The sequence below is a fragment of the Phaeoacremonium minimum genome, assembly GCF_000392275.1.
Source record: "Phaeoacremonium minimum UCRPA7 unplaced genomic scaffold PA7_03_scaffold_132, whole genome shotgun sequence".
Lineage (NCBI taxonomy): Eukaryota > Fungi > Ascomycota > Sordariomycetes > Togniniales > Togniniaceae > Phaeoacremonium > Phaeoacremonium minimum.
In genome coordinates, this window is record NW_006921039.1 from 86,116 (window position 1) to 99,135 (window position 13,020).

The 13,020-nt window shown below is 50.5% G+C and overlaps 4 protein-coding genes across 4 annotated transcripts; 2 read left to right on the forward strand and 2 right to left on the reverse strand.

Annotated features, from left to right (window-relative positions):
- Window positions 1-3,050: 3,050 nt before the first annotated feature.
- On the forward strand, window positions 3,051-4,895 carry UCRPA7_1778 (putative dna polymerase epsilon subunit b protein; the record flags this gene model as incomplete). Its single annotated transcript, XM_007914357.1, has 2 exons — window positions 3,051-3,187; window positions 3,512-4,895. The coding sequence occupies 2 exons, from the start codon at window positions 3,051-3,053 to the stop codon at window positions 4,893-4,895; spliced, it is 1,521 nt and encodes a 506-aa protein (XP_007912548.1).
- Window positions 4,896-5,224: 329 nt separating this feature from the next.
- Window positions 5,225-6,187, reverse strand: UCRPA7_1779 (putative ribosomal protein l19 protein; the record flags this gene model as incomplete). The annotated part of the gene is made up of 1 exon (XM_007914358.1): window positions 5,225-6,187. One exon carries the CDS (start codon window positions 6,185-6,187, stop codon window positions 5,225-5,227), a length of 963 nt encoding a protein of 320 aa, XP_007912549.1.
- A 3,382-nt stretch (window positions 6,188-9,569) lies between these two features.
- UCRPA7_1780 (putative haloacid dehalogenase-like hydrolase protein) lies at window positions 9,570-10,232 on the forward strand (the record flags this gene model as incomplete). The annotated part of the gene is made up of 1 exon (XM_007914359.1): window positions 9,570-10,232. The coding sequence occupies one exon, from the start codon at window positions 9,570-9,572 to the stop codon at window positions 10,230-10,232; it is 663 nt and encodes a 220-aa protein (XP_007912550.1).
- Window positions 10,233-11,149: 917 nt separating this feature from the next.
- UCRPA7_1781 (putative ste ste7 mek1 protein kinase protein) lies at window positions 11,150-12,642 on the reverse strand (the record flags this gene model as incomplete). The annotated part of the gene is made up of 4 exons (XM_007914360.1): window positions 11,150-11,161; window positions 11,554-12,073; window positions 12,144-12,301; window positions 12,355-12,642. 4 exons carry the CDS (start codon window positions 12,640-12,642, stop codon window positions 11,150-11,152), a joined length of 978 nt encoding a protein of 325 aa, XP_007912551.1.
- Window positions 12,643-13,020: the final 378 nt, after the last annotated feature.

Sequence of the window (13,020 nt, forward strand, 5' to 3'; positions counted from 1 at the left end):
TATCCGGCGAGGCATCTACGCGGAAACATTGCGATCATGAGAAGATGTATCGACACAGAGCCTTGATTGAAGGTTGCTGTGATCTATCAATACTGATCCATTCACACAAGGTTGGAAATAACTCACAGCAATTCGACCCAGTGTGCTTGGGAAAGCAAGTGCTTGGAAGGCACGTAGGTTGGAAAAGAGGTCTGTAAAAATGACGAGAGCTTAAGGCGATAACGGGTTTCCGCTCCTTCAACATGGCTCATGAATCATGAGGGAACAGGAAATACCTCAAGAATCCATTGTAGATTGAACTATGAGGTTCACAAGGTAATATGTCACGGACCTACGCAGAAGATATCAAAAACAAAAACGGCAACATCCCACATACATCGAGCAGTCGCCGCATGGAACATAACAGGAAGCAGTGTATTAATGAAGAGGCTCTTCAGCTACTCTGACTAGAATGCCTTGGAGCTTTTGATGTCACAGATGGTTCGGCCATATGATCGATACAAAACAAAAATCCTGACGTAGAACGTCAGAACATAGTCTAAAATGGCAATTCAACTAGAATAACTAACGTTCTGAACGCAATGAGTGATAGGCACCTCATCTCAACATATATTGCTCACAGCTACATTGACTTTAGTCTTGAACTAGCACAAGGACTCAGACCGCCTCTGGTGTATCTACTGCAATTCGCCAGAAAAAAAAGAACAACAATATAACACAAAATTGTGAATCTATAAGCTGCACGTGAGAGACAACCTGGATGTAGTGCGAGTTTTTCGATTTGCAACATAGAGCGAAAATAAAAGTTTCTGGCGGTGATTCACCCACTGGGGCTTAGGGCTTCAGATCAGTCATACCTGATGATACAAACCAGCTGCCAAACATATTGGAACAATGAAATTGAGTTTCTCACAGGAAGCAACAGGGAAGAAAACACAGTCTAGGTTCACAAAATATCAATTTCACTTCTATGTTTGAAATTGAAAAGACAAAAGACAACAACTAAACACTTTTAGGGTAACTAGTTCCTAAGAAGATCTCAGCATAATGTCAGATTCTTCACAAATAGCTCTCCCAAGTTTGTAGGGAATTATCACAATCGCAAGAGACTTTCCAATTTCGCTTTTTATACATAGAGCTATACAAGCATAGCGCAAGTTCTGTTGTTTGGGAGCGTGAACCCCGTCGCTCAATGTTCAAATCATTTATAGACCTTGCTCCTTCTTCTCCTCTTCCCTTAACCTTGTGACAAGCTTTTGAGTCAGAAATGGGCTTAGGCCCAAGCTAATCAAGTCGTCAGCATTCATGTTTGTATTGAGAGCCCAGTGAAGTCAAACACCTACATTCCCTCATTTGTGATAATCCTGTAGGTACCACTAGGCTGGAAATTTCCCCTAAGATTTCCCTGACCATCGACCTCTACACTACCAAGAATGTCTTCCGGCCTGCTTCTGGTGAGTAATGGAAAAGAGAGGCGAGAAACGGTCCCAAGAGATCTTACCATGCTATTCTTCCAAAGTCTGGTGGGTTCCTCCTCTGCACTATGTATCAGCAAAGGATCCGGTGCATAATGGCTACGCATATTCTCGCTTACATCACTGAGATGAACCCATCCACCAACGCCTGCTCCGCCGGCACCACCCTGTGCGCTCGCGCCTCCAGTGCTACTTCCGCCAGCACCACCACCTCCACCAAGGCCAGCACCACTGCTTTTTGATATTCTCTTTGGGCGATGTTGTTGTGGGAAGAATGCGCCGCCAGATCCAAGCGTAGCACCGCCTGGTGAGGCAAATGCTTGTGCCGATGCTTTCAGGTCATCATCTTCTGCAGCATGATCCTCTAGGACCTCGTTCAGTATCGTCAAGAATCGACGATTCTCTCTGAAAGTTTTTGGAGTCGGCGGGATGGCCGTGCTTGTGCCAATTGCGAGATCATGCGAAGGAGGTTCAGTCTCGAGGTAGGTCAGGATGTAGCTGTTGGGTATAGCTGGGTCAGGAAAGACTTTCTGGAGCATTACATTAGTCTTCTTGAGATTGATGACCTAAACACCCTGCTTCTTACAATGTTTGCGTTGGAGGACAGGGTGCTCACTGCCCTGTATAAGGAGCTGCTTAATTGGGCGGAGGCTCTGAAGCGTGATGCGAGCATATTTGATGTTGTTGCATATGTCAAGAGCTCGAGTGCAATTTGAAGCTGCTCAGAAAACTAACATGCCGTCATATGGGTCCCGGCCGGCAATGTTGCCGTACTCAGTGGTGGGCCCCTGTAACCCACTTGTCCACCCCGCCAACGCGCTTCTGTGGTCTAGAAACGCGACTTCCAGAGCCAGTCGCGTCTCTTTAATTGATTTCTGGTCTTGATGCCCTCAAACGTAACAACGAGGCGAACTGTGTGAAATTTACCCTAATTGCGACTGAGGATTCTCGAAGAAGTCGTATAGGAGAGTAATGACCGCAATGCAGCTCAGTCCAACTAAGAGGCGGCAGCAAAAAGAGCTGACCGGTGCTCTGTTCACAGGCAAGGGCATTGCGCCGCTGCCATCCTCCTCGATACCTTCATCATCACCAGCGTTTGGCACCCCAGTACATCCGATTAAGCCGTTTACCGTTGCACCACCTACGAAAGCCACGATACTCCCAATTCTTCTACCCCCGGCGACACTGCGCCCGCTTGCCTTCAGAACTTTCACGAAGAAACATAGCTTGACGCTGACAAGCTCTGCATTGCAAGAGCTCGCGACGTTCATCGGCAGACATTGCGGCTCAGGGTGGCGCGAAGAAGGGCTCGCCGAGAAAGTTCTAGAGGAAGTTGCGAAGAGCTGGAAGAACCGCAATGGCGGCGTTATTGTGGACGGCTCGAGCCCTGAGCTCAAGGACATTCTCAAAGCGCTGGAGGGAAACATGAGCGGCGGCAAGATCATAAGCGGAGGAAGAGGATTGACGCGTCAGAACAGTCTTATGCTCGAGGTATCACAAGAATCGGAGTTGTCAAATACCAGGTTAGGTCTCAGACCTACGGCAAATTTGTCCAGAGATGATAGCCAGACGAGCATGGGCATGTCCGGCTTGGCTGTCGAAGAGGAGCCAGATGACGAGACTGTCGACGATCCGAGGAGATGGCTGAAGGTTGTCAGCGCATTGGAGCAGCCTCGTCTTATATATAATGTGGCTAAGAAGCACTTTGAAAGGTAAGAACTCCCCAGAGAGGGAGCAGTGAGTGGGTATTAACAGGTATGCAGAGAGACCTCGAAAGCCTCGCTGCTACCCCCAAGTTCACACAAAACGACCGTCTTCCGAAATCGATTCAACGTCATACATCAAAGGTTGCTGAGGAATGAGTCTTTCCAAACATCGGCCGTTGCAAGTACAAAAGCACCCTCTCTGAGACGCTCTTCATCCGAACTACAATCTCATAAAATCACTCCGCTCGCAAATCTTCTAGGTCGGCATGGCAGTCACCACATGCTCCTCGGCATGTTAAATATCTTGCCGACTGGTAATCTCGCTATAAGTGACCTCACGGGCACGATAACTCTCGACGTCTCTCAGGCAGTGGCTATCCCTGACGATTCAGCCTGGTTTACCCCTGGGATGATTGTTCTTATCGACGGTGTCTACGAAGAGGAGGAAGAGTCGGTAGGAAAAGGCCTGAGTGGAAGCAGCGGAGTTGGAGGTACCATAGGTGGTCGCTTCCAAGGCTTCTTCATCGGCCAGCCGCCATGTGAGAAAAGGAGAGCGACCTTGGGAGTGAGCGGTCCTGATGGGGGTCAAGATCACACCATTGGCGGCGGGTTTGGATGGATTGACTTTCTTGGTGTCGGTAGCGAGCGTGCTTGCGGGTCACGCATGCGAAAGCTGGAGCATAGGCTGCTCCGGCAGCCATCTTCTCCTGATATACCTGGCCGAGGGCGAATGGTCATCCTCGGCGAGCTAAATCTTGACCAACCGCGGACACTCCAGGCGATCAAGAAGATTCTGTCAACCTATGCGATGGAGCCAGAAGGCTCAACGCCGATGAGCTTTGTATTCACAGGCAACTTCACCCAGCACGCAGTCATGGCGCGAGGCGGTAGCGGTGGCAGTGTGGAGTACAAGGAGTATTTCGACTCTCTAGCAGCCATCCTTGCCGAGTTCCCAACCCTACTAACCACCGCTACCTTCACATTCGTCCCAGGCGATAATGATGGCTGGGTATCTTCCTTCTCAGCTGGAGCTGCAGTTCCTCTGCCGAGAAAGTCTGTACCAGATCTGTTCACTTCCAGAATCAGGCGCACCTTTGCATCGGCCAACTCAGAAGCAGGAACTTCCGCCGGCCAAGGCGGCGAGGCTGTCTTCACTAGCAACCCCAGTCGCATTTCTCTATTCGGACCTAGCCACGAGATCGTTGTATTCCGCGATGACATATCCGCACGTCTACGGCGGTCAGCGGTACGTCTCAAAAGCACCGCCCGGCCACAGGAGGACGAGAATGAGGAAAACCGGCCGCCTACTATTGAGGACGATGTTGCCATGTCAGGAGCGATTCCCGATAATGGCGAGGCAGATGACATGGAGATTGACAGGCCAGAAAAGAAGCCTACAGCTATATCAGAGGTTCCTTATGACGTTCAAGCATCTCGAAAGCTTGTCAAGACGCTTCTTGACCAGGGCTACCTCGCTCCTTTTAGACAGTCCATTCGGCCGGTTCACTGGGATTACGCGAGCGCATTGCACCTGTATCCACTGCCAACTTCGATGGTATTAGTAGATACGACAGCACCACCATTCTGTCTCACCTATGAAGGATGCCACGTCATGAACCCAGGTAGTGTCTTGATCACAGGCCGGAAGAGCGTTGGGCGATGGATAGAGTACGAGATTGGTCGAGTTGGTAGAGTACGGGAATGCGTGTTTTGAACTCAAATCACTAACAATGTGGCACGATTAACGATGGTATGTGCTTGTTCAGCATGTCGAGATCTGGGTTTGCAGGATTAATAGCATCAAAGGCATGATAAGGTATAAAGGGTATATGAATTTAATCAAAGTAATATCCATGATCTAGAAGCGCTTGCCAATCTGATCCCTGATGATAACCAATGTAATGACATTGTCCTAGAGACAAACCAGTTCGATGCGACCTTGCCGTTGTCCAAATGCATTTGCCGGAAACGAATGACATAGTTCGCCTGTGTATACAACTTTTGATGATCCCTGTATCCGTTGCCTATTTCCATTATGTGCCCTTATTGCAACAACAGAGACTCCTCATCGAGAACGCCGAACAAGCCCTCAATCTCCTTCTCCACAACCTTCAGCTCTTCCGCAACTTGGCCAGTGACCAAGGCATACGCATATAGCAAAGCATAGTCTCGCTCCTCAACTACCACTTGGCCGGCAAGGCTGCCGCTCTTATACCCTCTTCCGTTACTCTTACCGGTCGCCTCGCCGTTCTTATCGGCTTCTTTAGCTGCGAGTGCCGCAGCATGATCCTTCCTAAACTGGAAGATCTTGCCCAGGAGTTTATCCCGCGTTCCACTGACACTCGGGATCGCGTCTGAAAGAGGATACTCGAGCATAATTGAAGAAGCTAAAGCTTGGAACACATGGCAGATGCGGTCACACAGAAGAGCACGCTCCTGCGCCGTGAAAAGGAGAAGGGCTCTCTCGCCATCTGTTAGATGGCCCCTCCGTTGCGTGACTAGACTCATGGCATAAAACGCATCTAGAAGACGGCGCGTGCAGGCCATGACTCGGCCGGTAGCATCATAAGGGAACGGCCCTCGCAGCTCGAACTCGTGGATAGCTGAGTCACGAAGAGTTTCCAGCCGAGAGGCATATCGCTGCAGGGCCGCTTGTTCGCCCGACTTGAGATATGACCTGGTGCAGTCACTTCGAAGGAGAATCGCCAACGGACCTCTCTTCCAAATCAGACCCATCTGCAGATAGAGGACAGAGATGCCCTCCTTGAACTTCTTACGAGCTGAGATCGGCCATACCACACGGCAGACAAACAACCCCCACAGAATACCAGCCATGACAGCAATGGCTCTATGTGTGGCAATTTCCCAGATTAGCGGGTTCGTACCACCTTCGTCGTCGTCGTCATCTTCCACCTTCTGCGTAAGACTGTAGGCGTATAAGGTGGAGACGTTGTACGCGAGGAGGGTAGTTCGGCCAAATGGCACGCGTCCATGCTGGAGAATCATGTAGAAGCTGAACAAGCTGACCAACCAGCCTAAGAAGAACAGCGCTATTCCATTGCCTTGACTGATTGTCCAGTTGACAAGTGTGAAGACGACGCCAGAGATTGTCCCCAGAAATCTGGACAAGCCGGTGGTGTTGGAGGCCCCAACTGTCATAGAGCAGACGATCATGAAAGAGAGTAAGCCCCATTCGCCTCTCCAGTGCTGATAAATGGGTTGGGTCTCCGGAATGAAGGCGAACATGGCCCATATGAGCGCTCCAATCCCAACCTTGAGACCAAACCGAACTACGTTGCGTCAGTGTATGCTAAAGAGCAGCTACTGCAATACTTACTGTCGTCCCTAGCAATCCTCCTTAACAGAGCAAGCACCCTTTGGGAGAAAGTCATGACCACTTTACTGGTCCCGGTAGCAGCGTCCCAGCTATATGTATCTCGTCTTTGAATCATGGTATCAGGTATACCTCGGGGCAGCTGCGACTTTCTGATCGGCCGCACCTCGCTCTCCCGCTCAGTTTCGAAGGGTAGCAGCGTGGGCTGTGTATGGCGCCGTCCATTAGCATCTCTCCAGAACATCAAGAACCTCCAGGTTCGCCGTTGGTGTTCACTGGCATATTTCAGCTCATCCAAGACGTCAAGATATTTAGTCATCTCCTCGCCAAACGTCTGAAGACTGAAGCTGAAGTGTCCACATGCTGCAGCGACCTCTTCAAAATCTGCTTTGATCTTGTCAGATCTTGGTCGTCCTAGCTCTATATTCTTATACAATTCTTCTAGTGCATTCTTCCTCGCGTCGTTGAAAAGTGCTAAGGCATCTAGAAGACTATGTCGGAACTGGTCGTTGATCGTGATTTCGTAGTCTGGAGCTGCTCCAAAGGGCGGCTCGCGCAAGACGCTCGAAAGTGTAAACGCTAGAGATTTCATTGACGGCCCCAACAAAGCAATGAAGAGCTCAAAGATGTCAGTCGGGTTTCGAAATGTACGGCTGTGGCTCATCTCATCGTCGATGCCAGGTCTATCATCGCCACTGCCCTCATCTGAAATCTCATGGATAGCCGTGAGAGTGGCGAACCTGTCTCGAGCATTTGAATTCGACTTCGACGTGGAAGGAAATGAATGCAACCTTGGAGACATGCCGGAACTCGGAGAAGCTGAGCCAGAAGAAAGTGCTGTAGCAGGTTCTTCCAACAGGGTGAACTGTGTGTTCGCGGAGCTTCTCAGACCGCCTATTGATTGCGCCAAAGTTTCCATTGACTTGTATACCGCCTTGTCAAGCTGATATAGCTTCTCGCCTCCCAGAAGATAATATTCGAATTTTGCTTCTCTCAAGCTCGTTGTCATTTGTTTATACCCGGCAGCGTATGCTCGAGATGCTACAGAGAACTCAGCAGCAGTGAGCTCCTCTTCAGATCCACTGAGGAAACTGTGGGTGATCATCGACAGCATATCTCCAAGAGATGTAGATACCTTTGTCATCGAGTCCCGAAGCGATGATCGAGCAGAGGTTCTCCACACCAAAAGGTTGACAATAGTAGTGATGAAAACGGCCATTACCAACATTTTGAGCATCTGAACAATCTTCTGGTTAGAGAAGACGTGCGTCTGTACCGAATTTTCTCTTGTCAAGACGCTGATGATACCCAGAGAAGCCAGTGTACCAGCCGTGTTCACGAGCGGGTTGTTGAGCCTCTGTTTGACCCAGCCGATGAAGCCAAACCCTCCACCGACAAATATTATAAGAACCAAAGCATATGCCACCGTAACAAGGCCAAGTACTGAGCCGAACAACACCGACACAGCCATAGAGAGTATGGATACAATCTCAGCATATAGGACCGCGAGTATAGCAATCGATGTCGCTTCGATCTGCGAGCCAGCCGTCCTCGCGGGATGGAAGTAGACAGTGATTGTTGCAACCACGTGTTTACCATCTGGCTTGCCTAGAAAGTTCGAGACCGGGGGCACGAAAGTCGCAAGACTGGCAACCGCATAGGCCATTGTACACTTCAGCACGTTCCTCCCCTTGGGCGAGCCTAACCAAGTCCCGAATCGGCATGCAGCCGCTTGAGTGCCCTGTACAGCAGCCTGCATTTTCTCCGCTATAGAGCGTCGTGACAAAAGAGGCGCCGCTGTGTCGTCATCGTCCACTCCGTCGCCCTGATCGCGCGGAGGCGCGCGGAGCGTGAACTGGCGCCGCGAGCGCTCGCCGGTAGATGGAATAATAAAGGTGCCATTTCGTAATTTCTGTCAGTTCGTAAAGAGACTTGTTAACAAGCGGTCAAGCTGGTGCGCAAAGTGATGCGCCGACTCACACTTCTCTTGGAAGGCCGGCGCGGTGGCCATTGCCCGCCAGATGGCGTGGAAGAGGAGCTCATCCTTCTGATAGCTCTTCCTCTCACCACTTCCGCCTTCTAATCTTGAGAGCTGGGCTCATGATATGCTATTCAAGCTAGAGATTTTAGGGGTGTCGGAGCAACCGGCAAGGTCCAAAGACTAAGACGTTATTTTATGAAGCGAAGGGAGGTTCGCGGTCAGCTTTGACCACCATAGATGATCGCAGGTGAAGTAAGGTAAGGCAAGGTAGCTATGGTGGCGCAACGGCAAGACCGGTAACCCCAAGATGCGGAGCGTTGGTCAGTGGAGAAGCACTAAAACGCCCGCTAAGAGACGCTCCAACACGTGCATGCAATTGTGGGCTCAGTGGACGGGTCGGAGAGAAGCTCACTGGATCGCGGCCCCAGCCAATCGGCACTCGAGCGTTTCTCAACCTCCCTTACCCGTCTTCGGAGCTGCAGGTGTGCGATCTGACAAGACACCTCACCAATCAACGATCGAGTCTGAGCCATTAACGGCATCTCATCTACCCTCCAAGTCTTCTCACAAACAGCGAGAAAGTTCTTATACCAGAGATCGAGCGAAGTAACTGGCCTGTATGCGGAGATTCTTGTCAATCATGGCTTCAACCCCTGCAAGGCAGTTTGCTCCCCTCAAGGAGGGTGCAGTCACATCAAATGCTCCTAGATTAAAAGTATGTATATCAGGAAGGACAATTCCTTCGCCATCTATGAGATCTAACAGAACCACCTAGGGTGTTGTCTTTGATGTTGACGGTACTCTTTGGTGAGAGACTTTTTTAACTTTGTCCTTGATATGAGAGGGCCACAATACATAATCCAAAAAAACTTCTCATCTTTTACCTGTGGTAAAAGAACACAAGAACTTTGGGGCAAGCGTCGGTCGATCGTGAGACGATACCACCTCATAATTCATTGAGGTCTTTAAATCCAATCACTACCCTTGCGATACGTTTCGCTGGTTACAGCAAGATTGTAAAACTTCAGCCTGTACAGGTCGACTAACAGCAGTGTAGCCAACCACAAAACTATATGTTTGGGGAGATGCGGGCGGCGCTGGGAATCACAAAGGCCACCGATATCCTGGATCACATCTACTCACTGCCGACGCCCGAGGAGCGGCACGAGGCACAGGAGAAGATCCGGGCGATCGAGCGGCGCGCAATGAAATCACAGCAGGCGCAGCCCGGCCTCGTCGAGCTGATGGACTACCTGGACCGGAAGGGCATTCCCAAGGGAATCTGCACGCGTAATTTCGAGCAGCCCGTCAACCACTTGTTGACCAAATTCCTCGAGGGCAGCGTCTTTGAACCCATCATCACGCGCGACTTCCGGCCGCCGAAGCCAGACCCGGCTGGCATCCTTCATATTGCCCGGTCCTGGGGTTTCACGAAACACGTGCAGAAGAACGGTGATAGTGCGATAACGGGCAGTGAGGTCGACCATGCGGAGATCGAAGCTGAGGCTAAGGAGGCCGGCGAGCCGGCAGAAGAGGCAGACGCCAGCGGCCTGATCATGGTTGGCGACTCTATCGATGATGTAACAGCCGGGCGGAGAGCAGGTGCCGCCACAGTGCTCCTCGTAAATGAGGTCAATGCCCATCTTGCTGAGCACGAGCACACGGATCTAGTGATCAAACGACTGGATGAGCTTATTGATATACTCGAAGAGGGGTTCAAGGGAAGGGAGTACTAAGGCTATTCATTAAGAAGTGATTCGTAGAAGCCGCCCCGATGATGCTCGTGATCTAGAATCCAAACATGCATGCCTAGGATCGAGCAGTGCTTGAGAAGTTCCAAGCAATTGCTGAACATTTGGTTCAGCATTTTATGGGCATGTAGCAGCGACCTATGTCTACTTCGAGAATGCCAAAGGCGCTATCAAGAGCTGCTTATCTTCAACAGTAGTTATCTTCTGTGGAATTGGTAGCACATGCATAAAAGAAAGCATCATCAAGCGAGATCTCAAGAAATAGTCAAGTTGTCTATTGTACGCCACGTGAACAGCAGCTTCCGACATTCATCGATTACATGAGGTTTTCATCAACTCCACAGCATTTCCTTATTTATGAAACTAGCCACTGGAAGCAGCGCCCACGTTGCAGCTTCAAGACAATAGGTTGTGTTTTACTTAAGCCAAAGCATTCGGATAGAGGCTCGCTCTTTCTGTCCATACGTCATAGGATGAAGTCGATGCTTGAGAGACGCGCGGGTGCCGTTGCGCCGGTAAATGCTAAGCGACTGACATGAGGCAGTGAGACCTGACTGTGCAAAAAATGGCGTTTGAGATGATGAAACATGGTCGTAAATAAGAAATGTATTTGAAAATTTTGAAGGGCCGAGGAAAGAAGGAAACCTTGATGTCCCAGTCTTACTTGGCAGGATACCCTGTCCCATAGCTTCCGTTCAGCGGACCGAATGTCGCTTGCCGTCTATACTCTCGTCTGCTTGCCTCATCCGGCGTCTCTTTACGTGGAGGCGGTGGAGGTAACGGGTTACCATGCGGAGCGGGACGTACGGGGAGGGCAAACGTTGCCTTGCTCGCACTGGCCGGGCCAGACAGATCCTGACCGTTCTGACCGGGAACTATCTTGGGTATCGAGTTGGTGGTCGCTACTCGTTGACCTAGTCCCGGATGAACAGCCGATCCACTTGCTCGGCCAAGGCTGCCGACCCCATTTCGCGTCGGGGATCGATTCGATATGCTGCTATATTGGTCACGAGGTGACACGATAGCGCCCACAATGGGGATCTCACCTGACGTGGGCGTCTGCAAAGTACGATCATCCACGTGTGTAATGGTTTGGAAGGTTGGGCTTTCGCCCGAGCGCAAGAGCTCCTGGGTCGCGGGAGAGAGTTGTGGTGCAAGATGAGATTTCCGGTTGTCCCTCTCCATCAAGCTCACTGCCCAGTCTCTCAAGTCCACAGGTGTTCTCTTCGCTGCTTGCACAAACGGGTCTCGGTCCTACACAGTGTCAGATTTTTTCGAGATTGCTTACTACTCTGTGAGTACTTACGAAAAGCTCTTGTGGTGTCGGCCGCTCTTCTGGCGATTTGTAAAGACATTTCTGGATCATATCGTCAAGAATTTGAGGGAAGGCATCGCTCTTGGGTAGCTTAGGCGCCGGCTCGTGTACGATTTGCTGGAGTAAGTCTAGAATTCCAGCTGGCGCACTCTCTGCATCTGACAGCTGTTCACTGGCGGCAAAGGGGAATTTGCCAATAGCCAGCTCCATGATAGTGAGCCCAAAACTCCAAACGTCAGATTTCACAGTATACTTCTCGCCCTGAATTCTCTCTGGCGCCATGTAGGTGGATGTACCGACGAATGTGTCAGCAATAGAGTTAATAAGCTCGCCTGATACACCAAAATCGCATAGCTTGATCGAGCCTCCTGAGTTTACAAGAATATTAGAAGGCTTGATATCTCGATGCATGATGTGATGCTTAGAATAAAGATACGTCAACCCGCCGAGGGTGGCCTCTGCGATCTTGCCTAGGACGTCGACTCGAACGGGGCCGAAGACTCTGGAAACTCTGTCGAGAGAACTTTGTAGTCACCATTAGTGCTCTGATATCACACAGCTTTACGTGGCCAGGTACCTACCCAACATCCATATATTCCATACACATGATGACGTCGTTATTGTCGTTCAGGAAAGCCCCGTAGAATGTCACAATATAGTCGGAGTGACAACTGTGCATGATTTGAAGTTCACGAACTATACGCTTGCGCATCTCTCTCTTCGCCTCGACGTGAATGACCTGCGTATATCAGCATCCATGTTCAACGGAGATAGCCTAGTTGCTATGCATACCTTTCGTGCCATCACCGTATTCGTTGGGATATGCCTGACTTTGCTAACTGTGCCACCATTTCCTGAGCCTAAGTCTTTGAGGAAGTCTAGATCTTCAGGCCGTAAGTCAAGGTTGAACTCGATTCCAATTTCCAACTGCGCCGTTTGATCGTCATCCTTGTCCCTGCCTCGCGGGGCGCCGAAGTTGGCATTCTCGGCAGTTGGTGGAGGTTTGGGAGCTGCGGGAGTCAAGGCGAGACCCTTGACGTTCTTTCGCTTCATAGAGCGAGGCGCAAATGGATCGGCCATGGTGGGCTATTAGGGTCGGAAGAGGACTCGGTATGAACGGGTCGACGGTCGCTAGGATGCTCGGAAAGGGAAGCTAGACGAGGCCAGCTGTCGAAAGATAGAGAGGGCGAATCACATGCCTCTTCGAGCTGAGAGGAGACGAATGACTGATCTCACTGCGCGGCGACGTCGAACAGCGCTGACGATCGATCTAGATAATCGCGGTGTACTGTCAGCTTCAGAAGATTGGAGAATGATGTATGCAATAGACGGTTACCCACCAACTCAAAGCTTGCAACCGTTGCCCAAGTGTGAACCAGCCAGGCCGAGCTCTGAAAGTGCTGGGCAGGGTCCTGATATAGTCGTGCTCTTTAAAGAGAGACGAACAGTTGCGAGTGA